The sequence below is a fragment of the Synchiropus splendidus genome, chromosome 19 (genome assembly GCF_027744825.2).
Source record: "Synchiropus splendidus isolate RoL2022-P1 chromosome 19, RoL_Sspl_1.0, whole genome shotgun sequence".
NCBI classification, from domain to species: domain Eukaryota; kingdom Metazoa; phylum Chordata; class Actinopteri; order Syngnathiformes; family Callionymidae; genus Synchiropus; species Synchiropus splendidus.
Window position 1 is genome coordinate 12,336,726 of NC_071352.1, and position 21,206 is coordinate 12,357,931.

At 44.7% G+C, this 21,206-nt stretch overlaps 1 protein-coding gene across 1 annotated transcript in view; it reads left to right on the forward strand.

Moving 5' to 3' along the window:
* Nucleotides 1-19,108, forward strand: part of mrc2 (mannose receptor, C type 2) — a 29,669-nt gene extending 10,561 nt beyond the window's left edge. The window contains exons 4-29 of the mRNA XM_053851209.1: nucleotides 34-198; nucleotides 1,485-1,598; nucleotides 2,926-3,069; nucleotides 3,147-3,338; nucleotides 3,408-3,562; nucleotides 3,640-3,744; nucleotides 6,343-6,458; nucleotides 6,533-6,681; nucleotides 8,844-9,061; nucleotides 9,128-9,270; nucleotides 9,330-9,426; nucleotides 9,492-9,621; nucleotides 10,018-10,050; nucleotides 10,127-10,293; nucleotides 10,582-10,750; nucleotides 10,981-11,123; nucleotides 11,219-11,327; nucleotides 12,850-13,016; nucleotides 13,083-13,191; nucleotides 13,255-13,493; nucleotides 13,554-13,716; nucleotides 14,521-14,670; nucleotides 14,806-14,919; nucleotides 15,671-15,850; nucleotides 16,029-16,052; nucleotides 16,120-19,108. Of these exons, the coding sequence (XP_053707184.1) occupies nucleotides 34-198; nucleotides 1,485-1,598; nucleotides 2,926-3,069; nucleotides 3,147-3,338; nucleotides 3,408-3,562; nucleotides 3,640-3,744; nucleotides 6,343-6,458; nucleotides 6,533-6,681; nucleotides 8,844-9,061; nucleotides 9,128-9,270; nucleotides 9,330-9,426; nucleotides 9,492-9,621; nucleotides 10,018-10,050; nucleotides 10,127-10,293; nucleotides 10,582-10,750; nucleotides 10,981-11,123; nucleotides 11,219-11,327; nucleotides 12,850-13,016; nucleotides 13,083-13,191; nucleotides 13,255-13,493; nucleotides 13,554-13,716; nucleotides 14,521-14,670; nucleotides 14,806-14,919; nucleotides 15,671-15,850; nucleotides 16,029-16,052; nucleotides 16,120-16,340 (3,716 nt within the window). The 3' untranslated portion in view covers nucleotides 16,341-19,108. The remainder of the gene's footprint in view (nucleotides 1-33; nucleotides 199-1,484; nucleotides 1,599-2,925; nucleotides 3,070-3,146; nucleotides 3,339-3,407; nucleotides 3,563-3,639; nucleotides 3,745-6,342; nucleotides 6,459-6,532; nucleotides 6,682-8,843; nucleotides 9,062-9,127; nucleotides 9,271-9,329; nucleotides 9,427-9,491; nucleotides 9,622-10,017; nucleotides 10,051-10,126; nucleotides 10,294-10,581; nucleotides 10,751-10,980; nucleotides 11,124-11,218; nucleotides 11,328-12,849; nucleotides 13,017-13,082; nucleotides 13,192-13,254; nucleotides 13,494-13,553; nucleotides 13,717-14,520; nucleotides 14,671-14,805; nucleotides 14,920-15,670; nucleotides 15,851-16,028; nucleotides 16,053-16,119) is intronic.
* The last annotated feature ends 2,098 nt before the right edge of the window (nucleotides 19,109-21,206 follow it).

A 21,206-nucleotide genomic window follows, 5' to 3' on the forward strand; every position in this document is an offset into this window, starting at 1 on the left:
CTCTTTGACCCAATGGTCTCTTTCTGCTGGCAGGCCGTGGCTGCGAGACCTTTTGGGACAGTGACCCACTGACGGACAGCTGTTACCAGTTTAACTTCCAAGCCACACTGTCGTGGAGCGAAGCTTGGGTCAGCTGCCAGCAGCAGGGAGCCGACTTGTTGAGCATCACCAAGCTGCACGAGCAGACCTACATCAACGGTTCGAAGCGCGAAACACAACCTCTTCCTTGTCATTGTTAGCCGAAACAAGATTGATGTTGGACAGAAGCGGCACCAACAGCTGGACATTTTGAAGTGTTAGCAAGATCAGTTTGAATAATTGAAGTGATCTCTGGGAGTCACAACAAGCACCCCAAAACCTTACAACCCTAAAGAAACATTTATTATAAATACGTGATTATGAATTCATAGCATCTGCTATAAAGACTTAGAAATCCATTATGAAGTCTTACTAATGTGCTATAATGCATAATAGGTGAGACCTTAATATAAAGTGTAACCCTCCTTTAAAGCAAGGCTTTTGAAAAAAAGCTATTAAAATCATAGAATACCTTCAGCCATTGTCTTATATTTTGAGAATATTTTAGTTGTAAGCGCATAAAAAATGTTATTTAGGGTCTTTGTAGTTGTATAAATGTGGTTCAGTAGGTGAGTAGATGACATTCAAATGAACAAATACTCTAACAAACAACTGTGGCCCCAGAACTGACTCCTGTGGAACACCACGGGGAATATTTAAACACATTGACTTATGTGAACCAGTGGCATTTTAATTCCCATCCATCCATCCATCTCAAATCAGCTCCTCTAACAGTTTTTCTTCACATATATTATGAGGTGTTAATGTTTATAGCATGAAAAACACTGGTTACATGTGACAGAATGTTTTTTCCCCCCAAGACATACTGGTTTCTCACTCAGGATGTTACTTCAAAAACACTCTCAGTCTGACACTGTTGATGATATATTTGTATTTGAATATATGTGTTATATATATAAAATATAAAATAAATATAAAAATATAGGTTAGTCATAACTTTAAACAGATTATTACTCCCATTTTAATGAATTGTCTACTTACCGCTTTTGAGAAATAATAGAATATGTATTATTTTTTAGGTATTAAAATAGCTAAAAATTAATTGACCATTCACTTTCCCCCATCAACTCTATTGAGGCTGATTTCAAGTACAGTACTTTCATCTATATTAGCCAAGTATATAGTACAATCCGCACTAATAATTAGCACTTATAATAATAAATAATATAAGAATAAAGAGAGTCTGTATGGTGTTATGTTAAAGCTAAATATAAATATTAATTGAGAGAAGAAGGAACTATTTTTTGTTTATATTTCAGTCATGTATTATGATATTAATCTGAACATGAAGCATAAAATGTCTGCGGCGACTGTTACTCTATGGCTCCGTGCTTGCATTGATGCCTTTACTATCTCACCTCCTTCTTGTCCTGCTCTGGTTGCAGGACTGCTGACAGGCTACAGTGCTTCTCTGTGGATCGGCCTCAACGACCTGGACGTGAACGGAGGCTGGCAGTGGGCCGACTCCTCGCCACTCAAATATCTTAACTGGGAGACAGGTGTCCAATTTGAATTACCCCAAAATACATTTCACTGAGACAGTCTTGCGCCGAGTCTGCCACTCTAACCGCCTCATCTCTGTTTAACACCTAGAAAAACATTTTATTTTCACAAGTTATACTGTCTTGATCTTGGACTTGATGGCTGCATTGCTGGGGTCATGAACTAAAGACGCCTTCAGCTAGCTTTGTAGATTTCAGACCACATATTAGACGCTTTCATTTGCCCGGCTCAGCAGGTATGTGACCTGGAGAACACATGGCGGGGTCGAGGTGTGAAGCATCTGTTGTGTGACTGTTGCATCAGAGTGGCAAATAGAGTTAGCAGACCCTCTTCCTAAGCTGGAAGTCTTCACTTTATCCACTGTTAAATCTGGCTGTGGCGTTCCTCAAGGTACCGGTTAGGTCCCATTCTGACATGCAACATGACAGCAAAATGATCCAGCATCTCTATTCCTTCTCTGCGATGCGGATCAGCCACAGATTCACCCAGAAATATTTTCAAGTTGCTGCTCTCGCATGTCTTTATGATGTGTTTGTTTTTCCCTAGCTATTCTCTCCTAGCTTCTATGATCACAGCCTCAAAAACACACCTTGTATAGAATCAGAATCAGAATCAGAATCAGATTTATTGCCATGGTCAGTGGTGAGCCACTGACTAGGAAAGTGACTTGGAATAAAGTGCAACAAAAACAAATAAAATAAAATAAATAGAATAACATAACAACAAGGCTGTTCACAAATTCAACAGTCTGACGGCTGAGGGGAAGAAGCAGCTCCTGTGACAGGAGGTTCTGGTCTGGATGGACCGTAGCCTCCTGCCAGAGGGAAGAGGAACAAACAGTCCATGTCCAGGGTGAGAAGGGTCGGCTCTGATCCCACCTGCACGTCTCTGGGTCCTGGAGACATACAGGTCCTGAAGAGGTGGCAGGCTGCAACCGATCACCTTCTCAGCAGAACGTACGATGCGCTGCAGTCGGCTCTTAGCCTTCTTTTAGCCTGAAATGTTGATGTTCTTTTGAAAAAAATTGCATTTTATTCATCTGCTGCAAGGACTATTGAACAACAGAAGATCTCTATCACGCCTCCAACTACACTCTCTGAAAAAAAATGTATAATTTATCATTGTTTTTCATGAGAGCATTAACAACTTAGCAGTGGATTGTCTGCTACTCCTCATTCTCCTCCTGAACAACTCAAGGAAGGAGTCATAAAACCTCACTAGAATAACACAATTCAGGCCAGTCATGAGGCGGGGAGTAGTTTGTAAAGCGCAGTTGGCTGTTCATGAAGCCTCAGCATGCAACTGATCTCTTTATTCCTTCAGACATGCCGAGCTTCTCGGAGGAGGCGAACTGTGCCGTGATCAGAACGGACTCCTCTGGTCGCTGGCAAAATCGGGATTGTTCTATTGCGCTCCCCTATGTCTGCAAGAAGAGGCCCAACGCCACGATGGACCCATTCACCACTGGTCAGTTTTATCCGGATATCTGCCGAGGAACACTCAGCTGGACTCTATTGTATTCTGAGAATGTGTGTTTCGCACAGACTCGTGGACGGACGACCAGAAATACGAGTGTGATGTGGGATGGCAGGCCTTCCAAGCCGGCTGTTACAAGGTGACCTCAGAGAAGACGGACTGGGACGTGGCCCAGAAGACCTGCCAAAAGATGGAGGCCAACCTGGTCAGCATCCACACGCTCCCGGAACTGGAGTTCATTCTGAATCAGCTGAAGAAGGGTAACCACCTTCTCACGACAGGTGATGCCATGCGGATATAATGAGGCCCATGCTTTTATCTATCGCTAGATTTCGAGCAGCTGTGGATCGGCCTCCACGACATCAACATGCAAATGGACTTCCAGTGGTCGGACCACACGCCGGTCATCTTCACCTTCTGGCACGCGTACGAGCCCAACAACTTCCGCAACACCCAAGAGGATTGTGTCTCCATGTGGGGAGCTGTGAGTGAAGTTCACATGAACTCATCTTCATTTGGTCTGGTGTTTGTAAGCAGCAGCTGTGTTTGTGTCTTATCCAGGAGGGTCGCTGGGATGACAGCCCCTGTAACCTGACCCTGCCGTCCATCTGTAAGAAGCCAGGTACCAAGAGTGACGGAAAGCCTCAGCACCAAGACTGCAAAAAAGTAATGCTCTCTTTTCCTTTATTTATGTTCTAAGCTCTGTGCCCCACTGGTGACCTGACGTACAATGTCAACCACAAACAACGGTTTAGTTTAATACAGTTTTGTCTCCTGTATGTTTCCTTCCTACAGCAAGGACTAGAAACACCATCAAAATCGGATTAGCTCCGTGAGAACAGCAGGTCCAATGCATTTTCATTCAAACTGATGCGAAAATATGTGGAAATACAGTAGTGCACAACACTTTTCTTTTTTTTTTTTCAGTGTAGATTTTGAAAAAATAATCTATTATTATTCTTATGCTATGCTGCTAATGCCCCCCCCATACGCAGAGTCCACCATCATAGTCTGGACACATATTTTCTTGTTCATATTTTGCTTTTCCTGTGCTTTTGCTGTAGCTGTAACGCAACACTCCCTCAGGACTGAAAGGGTTACTGCCAGTGACCCTGGTGCCGTGCACTCAAACAAACATAGACCGTAAATGAGGATGTTTTTTTTAACAACAAAGCCACACTAACAGACACTAGTGTGGCCACAGAGTTTGAAACAGAGGAGCTACATTCCATCTGCTTGTTCCAAACCCATCTGTCTCTGATTTCACACTCCATAATTCTCCCCATATGAGCCGTCTTATACGTATCAGTTGCTAAAAATATTCGACACATTTCTGACTTGAGTGCGTGGCACGGGGGCGATTGTGTGTCTTTCAGCAGTTGTTGCCAAAAATGTGTGATGAAAGTGATCTGAAGACGAGGGAGGGCAGCTGAAAATTCATCAATGGTCTCTTTATGGAAGACGCGTTTGTGCAGTGAAGCGTCGCCCTGTGGAGCCCAGCGACTCGGGTGGTAATGTGACAGGGGTCGCTGCGCCCAGAGGCACCGTGGGACGGGCAGCTCTGGAGCAAATGAGCTCATTTCACGCAACATGTGAAACAACAATGACAAGGCTGCCGACCCAACTTGCCACTCACTTACACTCATGTGGCTCAGTGGTATTGCGCGGCATTTATTCATCTAAACAGTTCAATGCTGTTTTTAGCATTTGAAATATCATTGATAGCAGTGAGCTCAATGGGACAGCAGGTGGCAGCAGCCTTCCGACTTAGATGGCACTACACACACTGTAGGTTGAAGAAGAAAGTTCACCATAGAGATCTTCAAATAATGGATGAATCCAGATGCACAAAGTGTAATGTCCTTGTCCTTTTACCGGCATTTCCTGAAAAAATTCACTGAAATCCATTCATTTGCTTTTGAGTTATTTTTGCTCTCAGAAACACGACCTGCTCCTTGTCAGAGGGTTTAATATTAACAGTCTGTGGTTGTATAACTTGTGGTGTTAAAAATGTTAGAGCATCCCACTTCCTGTCTGCTTCAAAATAAAATGTGATCCAACGAAATACGTCGAGAACAGCGCATCGCAGATCATGCAAAATAAGCCAATTATTGCCCATTGACCAGCTGGCCAGTCAGCTGATGCAAGCCTGAGTTGGAAAACATGTCTGGCCGGACACGTCCAGCACGAGAGACCGACATGTGATGACAGAAAAAAATGTTGACTGGACCCTTCCAGGCTTGGTTATTCTCTTTTTACGTTGCTATGGTTGTATGTTGCTCAGGAATAGAAGAAATCAACGGCAGGACCTGTGCGATTCACTTTGAGTCCACTGGTTATTTTGGCTATAAAAGATGCCACACCAGGGTTGTCTTGAGTTTCATGACACTTTTTCTTATGTAACATTGGTCAGCGCCACACAAGGATGCAGCAAACTCATGTCACTGGTGCAGGACAGAGACAAGTCGCCAGCAGGGTCACAGAGTGGGATCACTGCAGTGAGGAACTGATCTACTGAAGATTTATGGGTAATACAGGGGCCTTCATACACGAGTATGAAACCTATTTTGAGTCAACCTGATTAAGTTGAATGACTTCTCAGACAGTTCACTTATGAAGCTTCATGAAACATGCTGATACTCAGAGCTCAATAGGAGGCGCTATATTGGTAGTGAAATCTGGTATATAAAGAGCATAGAGTGCTGAGGACACTGTTTCGTGATGCCGGATACAAGCATCTAAAATGAGTTTTCTCCGACGGGTGGCAGGCGTCTCCCTTAGAGATAGGGAGAGGAGTTCTGTCACTTGGGAGAGACTCGGAGTAGAGCCACTGCTTCACTCAATGGAAGAGTCAGTTGAGGTGGCTCGGGCGTCTCGTGAGGATTCACCCTGGACACTTCCCTAAGGGCTTCAGGCACGGCCAGCTGGGTGGAGACCCGTGGCGTTGACCCAGGACCAGGTGGAGGGATTATATCTCTACACTGGCCTGGGAACGTCTCGGGATCCTCCAGTCAGAGATGGTGAATGCTCACCAGGTGAAGGCCATTTTGCGCGACCTATTGAAGCTGCTGCCCCCATGACCCGGCAACAGATAAGCTGTTGAAGATGGATGGACGTTTCACAAAGCCGCGTCACTAGTTGATCTCGGATAAAAGTGAATGAAAGTCTTTCGTTATGGATCAAAACAAACCGCAAAAGCGGACGCCCAAAGTGAAAATGTCACGTGCGGTTTTATAGATGAAGAGTTTGTGTCTACATTTGCAGGGCTGGAAGTGGCACAGTCCAGCTTGCTACTGGGTTGGAGAAGACCTGCTCACATTTGATGCCGCCAGGAAGTCCTGTGAGGACCATGGAGCAACACTTATCACCATCACGAACAGGTCCTGCGAGAACTGCACCCAACGTTGACCTTACTTGAGCATATTTTAAAAAGGTCTATTGTCTCCCTGGACAGGTTCGAACAGGCCTTTGCCAACAGTCTGGTGTTTGGTCACTCTGGTGATTCCTTCTGGATAGGGCTTCATAACCGGGACAATCCTGGAACCTACCGCTGGCTCAGTGGAGATGACGTGTCATACACAAACTGGAATCGAGACCAACCTGGTAAAGAAACTTTGATGATCTTAAGCATTGCAAAACATCATTTTTTGGGTTGTGAGAAGCTGCGGTTATCAGATGAAGCTCATGTCCAAGTTCCCCAGTCCATGAATAACGTTTAAACCTTTAGAACAGTCTCCATATGAATGCGCGTGGAGGCCGCTCACACGCTAAGCCATTTTCAAATCTGGAGCTTCATCAGTTTTTGGCTGCCGAAGTACCTCTGCTGTGACCCAATTCTCTCTTCACACCTACACCTTGTGTATTAATAATTTCCCTGAAAGAATTCTGAAAGGTTCAGTGCATATTTCGCCAAAGATCTTCACCCCTGCAAGAGACACGTTTCACTCTGAGTCAGCGCCAAGCTGCGTTCTTCACATGAGAATGGCAAGTCTGGATTGGTCGAAAGAGTCTTGTCTTCAGGCAGAAAAACAGATGTGGAGCTCAATCTGTGTTGGAATCTCAAACAGTGCTGGTGGGCGAAGTGAGATAAAGCTGACTCAGCTAGAGCAAATAAGGTTGTTTGTATTGCACCACTTGAGATGTGTTTTAAGACAAGTAAACCTGATTTAAACCTCACCAGTAAATTGGAACCAAAGGGACAAAACAAAAGTCTCCAAGCTGGATTCACTTATATCTGTGTCTATACACCCTTTTCAAAGTACTTGTTTACTGAGTTTAAAATATAATAAACTGTACAAACAATACGTTTACATGGGTTACATTCAATGAAGAAAGAGCAGACTAAAGATAGTGTATTATATAGATCACAAAGGCTGCGGTTTCCATTATTTAACGCTTACCAAATTCAATCTGAGCAACATTTGTGGTCGTGTTTTGAAATATGGGATAAATAGAGATTGAAAACCGCCCCGCGATGAGGGAGACTGTATTACAGGGTGCAAGAACGCAAATTTGAGGACTCAGATTCTGAGGAGGAACATTCATCCTCTGATGGAGTACAGTATGACAGACAGTGACACTGCTTCTACGCATCCATTCACCACAAGTCCACTGGCAATGCGGAACAAGATGAAAATACACTGCAAATAGGAGCAGAGGCTGCGCAGTGCGTGTTGCAGTAAACAACAGTGATGATGCCCAGCCACCATCAGTGCTGCATCTGAGACAAGGAAGAATGTCTTGAGTGGATCAGATGAACGTCTGTAAAAGTTGTCTTCTAAGTCTACAACTTTGGGTCACTCTTCTCTTTTACTGTATGCCTTCGTCTCTCGCCATTTTCAAGATACAGCCTTTTGAAATAGTGATATCAAAGAACCTAAAGGGTGAAAACATGAAAAAGCATCACGGGTGAAGGATACGTTAGATCTTCTCACGTCAAATCGAGGACATTTTTATGTCGGATGTTTTGCGATAAACAGCCTCATGTCTGTGGCGGAGTGGTAAACATATTTTTGCAGGTCATAATGTAAATGTTTAAAAGCTCTAGTATGCTGTTCCATGATTTAAGAGTTGTCTACAGGGTCGGCAAAGCGGAATGTCCGAGTTTGTGTTTCTTTTACATGCAAAGTGGAAAGCTGCATCTTGGAATGCCCCGTTCTTAATTCCAAGGTCATGGAAAGTTCCTCTCTTGGACACAAGAAAGGGCAGACGGAACTCCCTCGTAACAGTGAGAAGATAGTCGTTGATTTCTTGCGTAGAACGACAAACACTTGCGACCTGTGGAAAATATTTGGAACATGAAGTTGTCACGCACAGCTACCAGCTCAGATTACTTCATCTGTGCCGTCCAAAATATCAAATGTTTCGTGAATGTGGTGTGAAAAGAATCTAAAGTGCAATAATGTTTCCTCACACCAGCAGGATGAATCATGCAGATTTGTGGGGAAGCTAGTGCAGAAGTGTTGTATAATCCACAGCGCTGGAGTGAGTGAGTAATTCCACTCCTCCCTCTTGTTTTAGTCAGTGGCTAACAGATGGTCGCCGCTGCTCCGTCTCTCCGGTGAAGACAGGACAGTGAAACACCTTTTGTGGAGATGCAGTGTAACAGGGTCTATAGTCCTGACTGTCAGGGGGTGGAAGTGAGTTTTCGGGTGCCAGCAGAGACCAAATTCTCCTTTCAGATCAAGTCCAAATCTCATTTTCCACACATTCTTCTGCCGCTCAGTTTCCGTGTGTTTCATCACTCTATATTTTGTCTATTTCAGTCAATGTCCGTGGCGGCTGCGTCTCCATGGCGACTTTTCTGGCGACGGGTCTGTGGGAGGTGAGGCCGTGTGACTCATACAAGGCGAAGTTCATCTGCCGTCAGAACCAGGACACGTCCTTGAGCCCGGAGCCCCCCACCCCGCAGCCCACACCCAGCCTCACTGGCTCCTGCCCGAACGGCTGGAAGAGCAACAGCAACCTGCGCCACTGTTACAAGGTTCGTCCCGCCGTCCGGCGCCACCTTCTCCTGCCCACAAATTGTTCAGCTGATGTGTCTCTCCAGGTGTTCCACTCCTCCCAGCTGGAGCAGAAGCTCACCTGGATGAAGGCTCACGTGTTCTGTCAGAAGCATGGGGCCAATCTGCTGAGCATCACCGGCGCTGAGGAGGAGCACTTCGTCCTGCAGGTGCTCCACGAAGCTTTTGGGTGAGTTTGCACCCGCCACTTTTGACTCCGCGCCGGGCTAATGATGCTGCCACCTGTAGAGAGTCTGAGGACCATGAGCAGCACTGGTTTTGGATCGGGCTGAACCGCAGGAACCCCATGGATAACGGCAGCTGGAAGTGGAGCGACGGCCTGGCTGTGAGGAACTGTTAAATCCTCTTTCAACGCCAGGTGTGGCTTCTGAACCGGCTCCTCTGTTGCAGTTCACGTACCAGAACTTTGGCCGCTACAACTACAACATCCGACAATGTGCCGCCGCAGACTTGGGCACCATGACCTGGCTGGCCATGCACTGTGACTCGGAGTTGGACTGGATCTGCAAAATCCCCAGAGGTACGATAATAATAACAATAATAATAATAATAATAATAATAATAATAATAATAAAAAGTTCCCCACATTTGAGAACACACCGAAGACCCGTGGTAAACACAAAGACTGACTTACAAGCCTGGTACAAACACTGTCAATTCCGCATCTGCGCTCTTCAGTCCTCCTCCGTTCTCTTGTTCAGTCAGTTTCTCTTCTTAAATTCTCCAACTTTTTCCTCTTCCTAGAGATTGTCTGGAGATTCCTTATACTGAGAGTTATTGAGACACACTTGGTGACATCTGCCTGTTCAAGCGGGAGGTGTTTCTTTGATCCATACTACACACCACTTGTTTTGTGACATCCATGCAGCCTTGTCGACGTTTTACCAACACTTTATTTTCCTTCTTGGCCTTTCAGGAAGTGTTGAGAAGGAACCAGAAGCTGAAGAAGGTCAGTCCTGTTATCTTGTCCCCAAACCTTGATTCTTTAGTTTCCAGCTCAGTCTGATCTCTGCCCTTCCTGCCAGGGGCCAAGTCACCCGAGTGGATCGGATTTCAGGAGGCAGAGTACAAGTTCTTTGACCACCGCACCACTTGGGACCAGGCCCAGAGGATTTGCTCCTGGTTTGATTCCTCGCTGGCCTCGGTCCATTCGGCTGAAGAGGAGGCTTTTCTGACCAACACGCTGCTGAAGGCACCTTTCATTATTACAGCAATATGCTTTCGCGGCTGGGTTAGATTTATGTGAGGGGCTGTGGGAGTTTTGAAAATCTTCTCTCAGTGAATCCATGTAAACAGCAAAAGCATGAGCTTTGGCCAAAATACACAATACCCCATATATATATATATATATATATATATATATATATATGTTCAAAAATGGCCCCACTGTCCATTATAAATCCAATCCAGTCGAACAAGTTTCATATTCGTTTTGCAGAAGATGCTCTCCATTGTTCCATCATGGCATTTCCCTGCTCAGATGGAGAAGGTGGCAGTGGACAACTGGTGGTTGGGGCTCCACACCTACGAGAACGACGGCCGCTTCCGCTGGTCTGATCACTCTGTGCTCAACTATGTTGCCTGGGCACTTGGAAAGCCGCGCGCACTCAGTCGTGATCGGAAATGTGTCCACATCACAGCAAGTAAAGGTGAAAAAAAAACTTTTAAAAAATCCATTTCATGCATTATTTTATTTTAAATATATATGCGTTTGATCATTCGCTCATCCATTAGTTGTATCATTCTCAGTCACACTTATTCATTATATTCCTTTACTATTGTTGTAGTTTTAGCGTTAAAACTCCTTTAGTGTTATGGAAACAGAGGCTTGTTTGAAACTTAAGAATAAACGTGCATGTTAATTCTGCTGTGTGAACAGGAGAGTGGGCCGATCAGAAGTGCCACTCCGACCTGCCCTACATCTGCAAGAGAGTGAATGTCACCGGAACCATCCCTCCCACCCCTTCCTCTCCACACCCGCCTGCCGGTTGTCCAGATGGGTGGTCGCCTTACCAGCATAAGGTAGAGTTTCCCACGTGGAGCGCCGTAAATTAACACCTCATTGCGCTTGGTTTGCCGCTCCAAGATGTCCATTTGAGAGTGAAGTATTTCTGCAGTGTTTTCGAGTGTTTGACCAGCCACATCGGAGCACATGGTCTGCGGCGAAGTTGAAGTGCGAGACTCACGGCGGGGTTCTGGCCACGGTGTCCAATCACGTGGAGCAAGGTAAAGAGAGAAAGAGGGCGCTCAGTCTCTCGGAAATGTCTTCCTCAGGACTCGAGTGTGCGGAGTGAAAACGCCCGACTCTTCTGACAGATAAAGGAGATGAATAATGAGTCACTGCAGCATTCAAATACAATAAAATGATGACTATATATCCACACGCCTGCTGGCACATGCTGGACATCCATTGTGGTTGTAGAAAAGCAATGAAAAGATGTGGCGTAGTGTGTTTGCCAAATAACTCTGGACATATTTAAGTGACATTTTAAGCACTTTCAGATGGTTGCATTTCACGAGAGGGTTTGAAGGCGTCATCATTCACTTTAATGGCTTATTCCGAAGACCTGACTTTGTTGAACACAGCATACAGATGGATCGCTGAGATAAATCTACTTTCATGGGACTCAGTCACAATTATTTTGGTGTTAAGAGGGGAGCGTGTTAGCCAGTGTTGCGGGCCACAGTTACTTTCAAAAAGTAATCCGACTACTTATTACTCCCTCAAAAAGTAACTTAGTTACTTTACTGATGACTTGAATGTAAAAGTAACTAAGTTAGATTACAAGTTATGTATCAAGTTACATTTGACAGTCGACTACAGCTCTTATTGCCTTTTATGACAATTTTTAGGTTGGAGTTCTTGGGGGTCCAGTGTTTTTCTATGTTTGCGGTAATTTTTTTAGCACAATGTCAGTTATATGAATGTACAGTCAATGTTTTGCTTTGACACACTCTACCCATTGGAGCGTGATATATTGCCTATTATATAATAAAATGTATTATTTATACCCATTATTTTTGTTATTAATTTACTTCTTTGCTTTTTTTAACTTCAAGGCAAAAGTTTAGTGAGTCTCAGTGTGTCACTTCTGTTGGCAACCTGGAGGCAGTAGTTGCACTTAAGTTGTTGGCTGCTGTTACTCGCCTCTACACTCCGCTGCACCGGAGGATCATTTTATTTCTGACTTTTGAGAGAAAATGCAACATCAGAACATCACATCAGTACCGTTTCTTCCCGCACTAAAGAAAAAATAATCTACTGAAGTCTAAAAATCTATCATAAGTGTCTTTAACTAGGCTTACCAAGAGGGTTAAAAAAAAAAACGTACGTAGTTTTCTGAATGCGCACTTTTGACATATTTGCAAGGCTACTTTATATTGCTGTCTTTAACCGGTGAATCTGCACGTTGGTGGACCCCACAGGGTTAATACCGTCATCTATAGCAGACCGTAGCCGACAGACTGTAGCCGGCAGCTTGACACATGAGCTGACCGCGTGTTGAGACTGTGACTGGCGAGTCCCGCACATGACGTCATGCTCAAAGATGCAGTTGTGGAAAGCGAATGGTAATATTTCGCTTCCCGACAATGGCAGCAATAGTAAAGCACTGCGACTTAGATAAGTAACTTTAGTTTGGTTACTTTGTTTGACATAGTAATCTGGCATCACAGGTCGAAGTTGAATTCCCAGCCGAATGATACTGCTGCCTGGTTAATCCGGATCATCTCCTCCTCCTCCTCACAGCCTTCGTCACCACGCTTCTGACCAACATCAGCGGGGACCTCTGGGTCAGTCTGACTTCAGACTCCAAAGGCCACTTCCAGTGGTCTCAGTCTCGCTTGCTGAGCTACACCAACTGGGCCCCGGGAGAGCCGGTGGACAACAGTGGCCCACACCACAACAAGACCCCGGTACATGAAGATCTTTGGGTCAGGTGTGCAGGTTTCTTTGGTCGTCTGATGTCTTCTGTGGTGCAGGGAAACTGTGTGGCCATGGTCCACGGGAACCCCTGGAAGAACACTGGCATGTGGGCGTCGAGAGCCTGTGAGATGGAAAGCTACGGCTTCATATGTCAGAGAGGACAAGGTGTGTGTTTGACAGCAAGTCCAGCCCAGATGGCAGACCCCACTCTTCATGTTCTCTGCTCAGACCCAGGTCTGGATCCGGCTGCGCCGCTCATCCCCGAGGTGATATCGAAGCCGGTGGAACTGGGCGGAGTGACGTACCGGGTGGTGCAGAAGAGCCTGGACTGGACCGGCGCGCTGCACCTTTGCGAGTCCTTGAACGGGACCCTGGCCACAGTGAAGGATCCATTCCAGCAGGCTCACCTCACGCTGCTGATGAACAGCCTGCGGCGCCCCGCCTGGCTCGCCCTCTACAACTACGGGGTGAGTTGCCGCCAACAGTGACTCCTCCAAATCCTCCCTCTAAGCACTCAACCGTTTCAGGGGCGAAGCTTCACCTGGTTGGGCGAAGAGGAAGTGTCCTATTCCAACTGGAAAGACGGAGAGCCAAATCAGATGGCAGGCTGTGGTCACATGACAACAAGTGGGCAGTGGACAATGACGCCCTGTGATGCTAAAGTGGAGGCCGCGATCTGTCAGTTGAGTGGTAAGAACACATCACGCCGTAGTGTCAGTAAATATATATTTACTTTAATTGTATTATTAGTGTCAGAGATGTTGGTTTATAAAACGGAAAAAAGGGGATAAAAAGCAATGTGATTTGACCTGTGACCTTTTATTTTTTTGACATTCAAAGATTTTGATACCTTCCATGGTGCTGCCTTTGTTTATGTCTTATGATTTTTTAATTCTCTAGCCCTAAAATAGCTGTTTAAAATTGTACTCTATTGTGAGCCGCCGTTTCATGAGTTTCAGGAAACGTGAACTGATGCTCCTCATGAGTCTGTGGCGCTGCAGTTCCATTGTTACATCAATGGTTTTGATGTTTCAGTGTTTTTTTTGTCAATTTTGTCTGCACAGTTAGACCAGAAAGCTTTGTGTTTATTTGGAAGAATCCTCTATTTAATCTGCTGCAGACGAAGAATTTGCCTCGCAGACCAATCCACGGTGACAACCACATCTTTGTTAGTGCGTCCGTCTGCTTTTTGGAATCCACCAGTTGTCGTGTTTGTACTTGTTCTGTGGGTTACCGGACGGGCAGCATCATTTTCCAGACACCAACACAAAACAAATCTTGAGTGGATCTTGATTGTTACGTGAGAGACACCAGCTTTATAAAACTGTGTAGGCAGTGAACGCAACACCCCGGTTATGCAACACTGTAGCCATCACGTGTTCTCCTTCAGGTCTTCTAGGTCTTTTTATACACGTGTCTTGAGCACTTCACAATATTCCTGTGGTCACATGATGAAGTGAAAGAGCCGATGATGAGGATGCACTGTGTCTGCAGAGGATCCAGTGGTGCACCAGTGGATCTACCCGGGCCAGTGCCCCCGCTCCATCAGCGAGTGGTCCTGGGTCTCCTTCAGGAACAACTGCTACGCCTTCAATCTGCAGAGCCTGAAGCTGCAGCAGGATGCACGCTCGGCCTGCGAGAAGGGTACGGTGGACTGCACCTCCGACCTCCGCTATCGACCCAACTGGTCAATAAGTCGAAATTTGGCAAACTGTGTTGCGTCTGACGCAACATGAGCACAAGCGCTGGTTTTCCATCTGTCACTCTGTTGTTTCTCAGTGGGATCAGAACTGCTCTCTATCCTGGATGAGACCGAGAACGGATTCATTTGGGAACATATCCAGAGCTACGCGGAGCAGGCGCACGGTGCCTGGCTGGGCATCAGTGTGAAAGGTTGGTGTTGAACACAGACAGACCAACAGAAAGATTCATGTCGGCCACTGACTGTAAAGTGAGTCTCACTTTGTGTAGCCGCTTAGTATCACTTTCACGCCAATACATCTTATATTAAACTCATAAAAAGGGTTATTTTTAACTGATCTTATTTATCTTTACTTGAAAGCTTATTTCAAAGCAAACATTTTCAGATAAAAATATAGACGTAGAGGTTTTTTGTTTTCAAGGAGGCTTTTGTCGACACGTTTCAGCACAACTTCTCAGAAAATTATGAGGAACAAGTGATCTTCAGTGGCGTTCCAAGTAACCATCTGAATCCTCAATATTAAAAAATAATTTTGGCGCTCCCCTTCTTGCTCGTGAGTTGCAGGAGTGCGTTCTGGAACGCCACTGCCACCTGCTGTCCTACACAGCTCATTGCAATTAGTAATATTTCAAAAGCTTTTAAAGTGAATTCAGAGCATTATATCAGTATAAAATACATTACAATATGGGTGGCAGTGAGCAGATCTTCACTCCTGGAGTGATCTTCTAGTTTACATTTTATTGAAGTACTCATGACCGACTAAAGTGCAATTGTGTTTTTAAAAAATCTACTATTCATACAGATAAAATAAATCATCTTAAATAACAAACCTCTTTTAGTAGTACTACACAATGTTATAAACATACATAAATCTTATTTTGAGTTCCCCGTATAACAGTAATGGCTGTGTATTCACCATTTCACATGCGGCTGTACGCTCAGGTCGAGGTCTGGTCTGGAGTGAGGAGAGGGAAATGTCCTACACCAACTGGGAGAAGCACGACGCCGCCTTCTCGGTTCTGTCGCCGAACTCCTGCTTCTGGATCCAGAGCAACAGCGGCCTGTGGAAGCCCGGCTCCTGCAGGAACAGAACGCACGGCATCATCTGCAAACGGCCTCGCAGTTAGTTCACTTTGAACCTGAAAAATATGATTTTTTTCAACATGAATAATATGAATTTTTCCCCTTGTTGTCTGACAGTTTACAGAGTAATGTTATTGTAGTGTAATGTAAGTTTTTTCAGGTGTATAATAACACATGTCATTCATTTTTGAGTATGTCTGTCTGTTCTGTGTTGCAGGTCTGGACACCACAGAGGCCCCCAGTAAGTACAAACAACTTTGTTTAAAAGATTTCATCCATCTAATTCTCCCCCCTGAATCTTGACTCAGTTGAGAGAGACCACCTTCCGATCCTGATCGTCGTCATGGTAACGGGCCTAGTTCTGATCACGCTCATCGTGGGAATCATCTACCTTTACCGCCGCCGCACCATCGGCGCCCGGGGGTCCTACGAAGGCGCCCGCTACAGCCGCACCAACTCCAGCAATGGAGAGCAGACAGAGAAGAACATCCTGGTGTCGGACATGGAGCTGAACGAGCAGGCGGAGTAGCAGCGCCGCCTGTGGCAGATGACTGGAACTACTTTTTTTGAACCAAGATTTTGAAGTGCTGAAGGGCTGTGTGGAGCACAGCAGGTTTTTAAATGAAGGTTCGTTCTCGTCCGTCCTCACAGTCCAAGCACATTCCATCACAACACATTACTTATCTTCCTATAAGATGGATTTTTATTTTTCCTTTGCACAATGTTTATAGTCCAGACCCGGCCTTTTCTCTCGCTTCATGGAACCTTTTTTTTTTTTTTTTTTTTTTTTTTTTTTTTTTAATTCCCGCCAGTGTTGACTTCTTCTTTTCTCAGCTGTAACAAAAGTGTCGATGCATGTTTTTCTTTTCTTCTGAGGGGACACGTCAGCACCAGCTGTTGGATTGAACAAAAGCACAAACGGGACCACTGTGGATGTTTTCGGTTCCAACTCTGTGAGAGAAGAGCAGAGCACATATTTGGCGACGGAAGCTGGTCTTTAACTGACTTGTCTCGGCAACAAAGGTTTGTTGGATTGTGGTTCATCTCCAGCTCAGTCCAGGTTGAGTCTTTCTCCACATTTTGGTGACACCTCACTTCTGTTTGTGTTGGACCCCCTCACTCATCCCCTCCTCCACCTCGTGCTGAGTCAGCAGTTTTGTCTTTGAAAGGGCAGCCAGTCTCTCTCAGCGCACCACAAGAGGGCGGTTTTGTAATAGGAGCGCCTTCCCGTATTTGGGGGGTCACTTCTGTTCTATTCATTTTTCTCCCTCCTGTGTGTTTGAAATCTGGATGAACTCACCCCCCGACACACACACACACACACTCACATCTCTCATGTGTGGCACGCGACGAGGAATGTTTGGTGGTTTTACAGTCGAGCAGGTGATAAACAACTGCACACACCAAAGGAAGCATCGATCTTAAAACTGGAGTCCTCATTGATGCGCACCAACACACGAGTGGAATCTGAGCCGTCTACACTTCACCCTCAAGTGAGTCGAAGCTACACTCGAACAACACTAAGAATACCACAGGCATTACTGCACGATACGCTATAAAAACAGACAAAAAACCTCGACAAACTTCTGAAATAAAACTACAATCCTCCCTGGTATGTAAACCATCATCAAAAACACAAAGTATTATCACACTTGTACCATGACACGATCTGAGTGACACTCTGACGCATACCTACTTTGTCACACAAAATACTACACTTCTACTCCAAAACCTCAAATGAAGTTACAGTGTAGTACAGAATAAAACAAATACAACAAACAAGAAAACATGGCCACACTTAAAATCTGTGTTGTTATAAGGTACAATATGTTCAAACCAGACACAATTCGGTGGTATTTGTAGTGCTACTCACACCCACATAGTCATGCGTAGTCTTTTTTTTTCACGTTTAAGACTACGTGAGTCTGCTGGGACACGGGTTTAAAGGTGGTGGACGGTCTGCATGGCGGGTTAAACTGGCTTTATTTACAGTAAAACAAGATCATCTCTGTGTCTCTCACTGTCGCAAGAGGCGCTAGCAATTCCCTGAGAAGTGAATACTATGGACTGCGACGCCAAAATAGACTGTGGGCGGTTAATATTGGAGTTTAGATTTTTCAACTGTGATGCGACAGATGCTTATAAACCCTTTTGCTCCAAACTTGTCGCATCGATTGGAAGCGTTTTGCAAGTTTGCCACACGTGTAGTGCGTACACACTGATCAAACTCCACCCGCACCTTCATTCACACCATTGTACACTCCACAACACACGTTCCAAAAAGCGTCGGAATGAAAGCTAAACTCAGTTGCCATGTATAGCGAACACAACAACACACCACACTGATCACGAGTGCAGGTTGTCAGCATCATTGTGTTCAGTGCCGTGGTGAGGTGACATCAGCGACCACACACCAACTGAACCTCCAGCTCTCCACGGGGGCAATGTCTGCGCTCTGGAATGTTTAGGGAGCCAGCCTTTTTCACAGAGGAGGAGAGGAAGAGAAGGAGTCAGTCGGCTTGTGAGTGTGTCTGGAGTGTGTGCGCTGTCTCCAGCTGTGGAATGTTGAGTCGGCAAGAAGAGCTCAGTGGCACGTCTGGATCTAATCAAAGACCCAAGGCCCGGGGGACATGAGGGGTCACGCAGACGCAGGGGGCGGGGGGGCGAAGGAGTCAGTGTTTCATTCATCTGGTTTGTTCCAGAACGCCCTCTTTAGGTGAGTTACTGTAGCAGTCATTCACCATCAGCTTATGTGTGAGTCCCAATGACTTTTGTGTAGCCTGTTTTATATGATTAAATAAAGTCTATGTTTTCAAACGCTGTGTCAGATGCGTCAGTGCAGAATTTTGGTGTTTAAAGACTGAATAGTCCCGAGATGTTTATCACTTGTTGAAGCATAACTAATCACTCTGTAGTGTCTGGCACTCTTGTTTAAATACAGATTATCTTGCTATTTTTCGATTCAAAAAGTGCAATACTCCAATTTAAATACATGCACGGAGGAATGGAGAGAGGAAAATAAATGCCAAATACATTTACAAAGTGTCTACCGTTTGATAGTTCCAGCTGCCGCATGATTCAGGCGCGCGTCCACGGACAAGGAGACGCGCGTTTAAAAGGTGCAATGGCAAAAGAAGTCCAGAAGAGGGCCCTCCCTACTCACGTTGCCTTCTTCAGTCGTCTGCTGTTTTCACTGCGTGTGATGAGAGTGGCTCCAAATCCAACGTTCCAACTGGTATTGGAGGGTGTTGACGTCCTTCTGGCGAAGATTTAAACAGGATATTTCATAACAAACAAGTCGTGAAAAGTTGTCCTGTCTACAGTAAGAATGACAAAGAAAAACACTGGATTATTTTACTGTTTCAAGCACATATTTTGGTGAGGAGATGATCATTTTCCGTGCTCATCATATCTATAATTATTAAAATATATAATAATATATCCTTTTTTTAATGCGGGTAATTGACAACAACATCGACATTCAGCTAGAACGTTTCCGTGTTTATCAATAGTTGATGGATTCTTAGTACCTTGTAGGTCTTGAATTGTGATTTTTGCAGTTGAGGGTTGTGTCGGATTTAGTGAACTCTGGTGCATGGTCGGTGACTCCTGCTTAGATAGCACTTTTCCATGCTTATTCAGCATCCAAAGGGCTTCACACTACGGTTCTCTCCCTCTCTCTCTCTCACACACACACACACACGGTCATTTAAAAACTGCGCCCGTGCCTCATATATTTATTTGTGTATTCTATTTTGACAGCTGGTTCATCCAGTTCCCTTTTTGCTGAACTAAAATGAGGATTCACTGCCTTTTTTCCCCAAGTGTCTTTCATTATAATTGTCAGCTATTAGTACATTTATTTTGTCTAGATGATTCCATATCTCCTAAAATATCAAGGATATCATAGGATTTCAGTGGCTGAACTCACTTTAGCAACACAAAGAGAAGGAAGCTGAAAATAAGCATTTGCAGGAGGTGATACTCTTTGCTTCAAATCTTTTGATATGAACAACCATTTCAATGAAACCTCACATCACTTTCAAAGAGCGCCACCTACTGAGCTCTTAAGTGAGGACACTGTTTCATGAAGCCTCACCAACCCATCATAAGCAGTGAAAAATAATAATATATCTATCTATCTATCTATCTCTCTATCTATCTATCTATCTATCTATCTATATATATATATCTATATATATATATATATATATATATATATATATATATAATTTAATTTAATTTAATTTATTTTTTTAAGCAGATACACTGAATACTTCTGCTTCATGAGAGCCACTATTCTGACATTTATACTGCAGAACAATGGTCAATGATGGAGTTTAAAATAATAGATGTCCTTCTTCATCTTCATAAAAGAATTGCAGTTTCTCTAAAAACATTTATAAACCAAAAAAAAAATTCCATTTGCACTTAACTGTTTTGAACCGTTTTCGGGGTGAAATGAGCTCTTGAAGCAAAGTTAGGTGCTTTATTCATTTGAATTTTCCGCCTTGAATGAGAAATAAATATAGCCAGCAAGAAAACCTGCAGAGAAAACCAGAGCGCTTTTGTTTCTTGCCAGGAATGTAACATTATTTTTGTGCAAATGGCTTAATAGTGGTTGGGTTTCCGTCAGCTCCCAAGGCTGCTTGTTGCATCAGCAATTATACTTTCAACCTGCAACTCTGCTTGGAATGACCCCGGCACTTAACGTTCTTACTGCGTGAAGAAGGTCTGCTGTGTTACAATTTGTTATTTGGGGTGATTGTAGTTGACCTGCAGGGTGGGACGCCCCCTCATTTATCTGTCTAGCTGGAGCTCTTAACAGTGATTCAAGCCAGTGTTCGTCGCACCTTTATCTCTCTGGATCGGCGAGTGCTGCGAGCTACAAGCCCCTTTACTTTCACAAGCGGACACAAAGCCGGCAGTGACGGTTGTAAAGCCAACACCTGCTGTAAGGGGAGCACTTCCTGCAGCGCACCTCTGCGGCGTCTCGGCGGAGCCAGAACAGTGCGTGGTATTCAAATCAAACCCGGCTGCAACTGTAATCAATCTCGCTTTAGATGGATGTCGCGTACACTCGGCTGTTTTTAAAGCTTTTCCAGAAAGTCTCGAATGACTTTCTTTGTTTGCGCTGGATCACTGAAGAGCAAGTTTCACTCCCTAATCTCATTCAACAGCCGAGGGACCTTGTATGATCCTGCATCTAGTAATGGGCTGATTTATGAAACATGATGTTCAGTAGGTGGCGCACTCAGTTTAAAAATGACAGGGATGTCATTGTCATGGTTGTTGGATTTTAGAGCAGAGAGTGCCATCTAGTGGGCTCGGAAACTGAGGACACTGTTTCATGAAGCCTCATCAACACGTCACTACCAAACACATGAGCTATTCA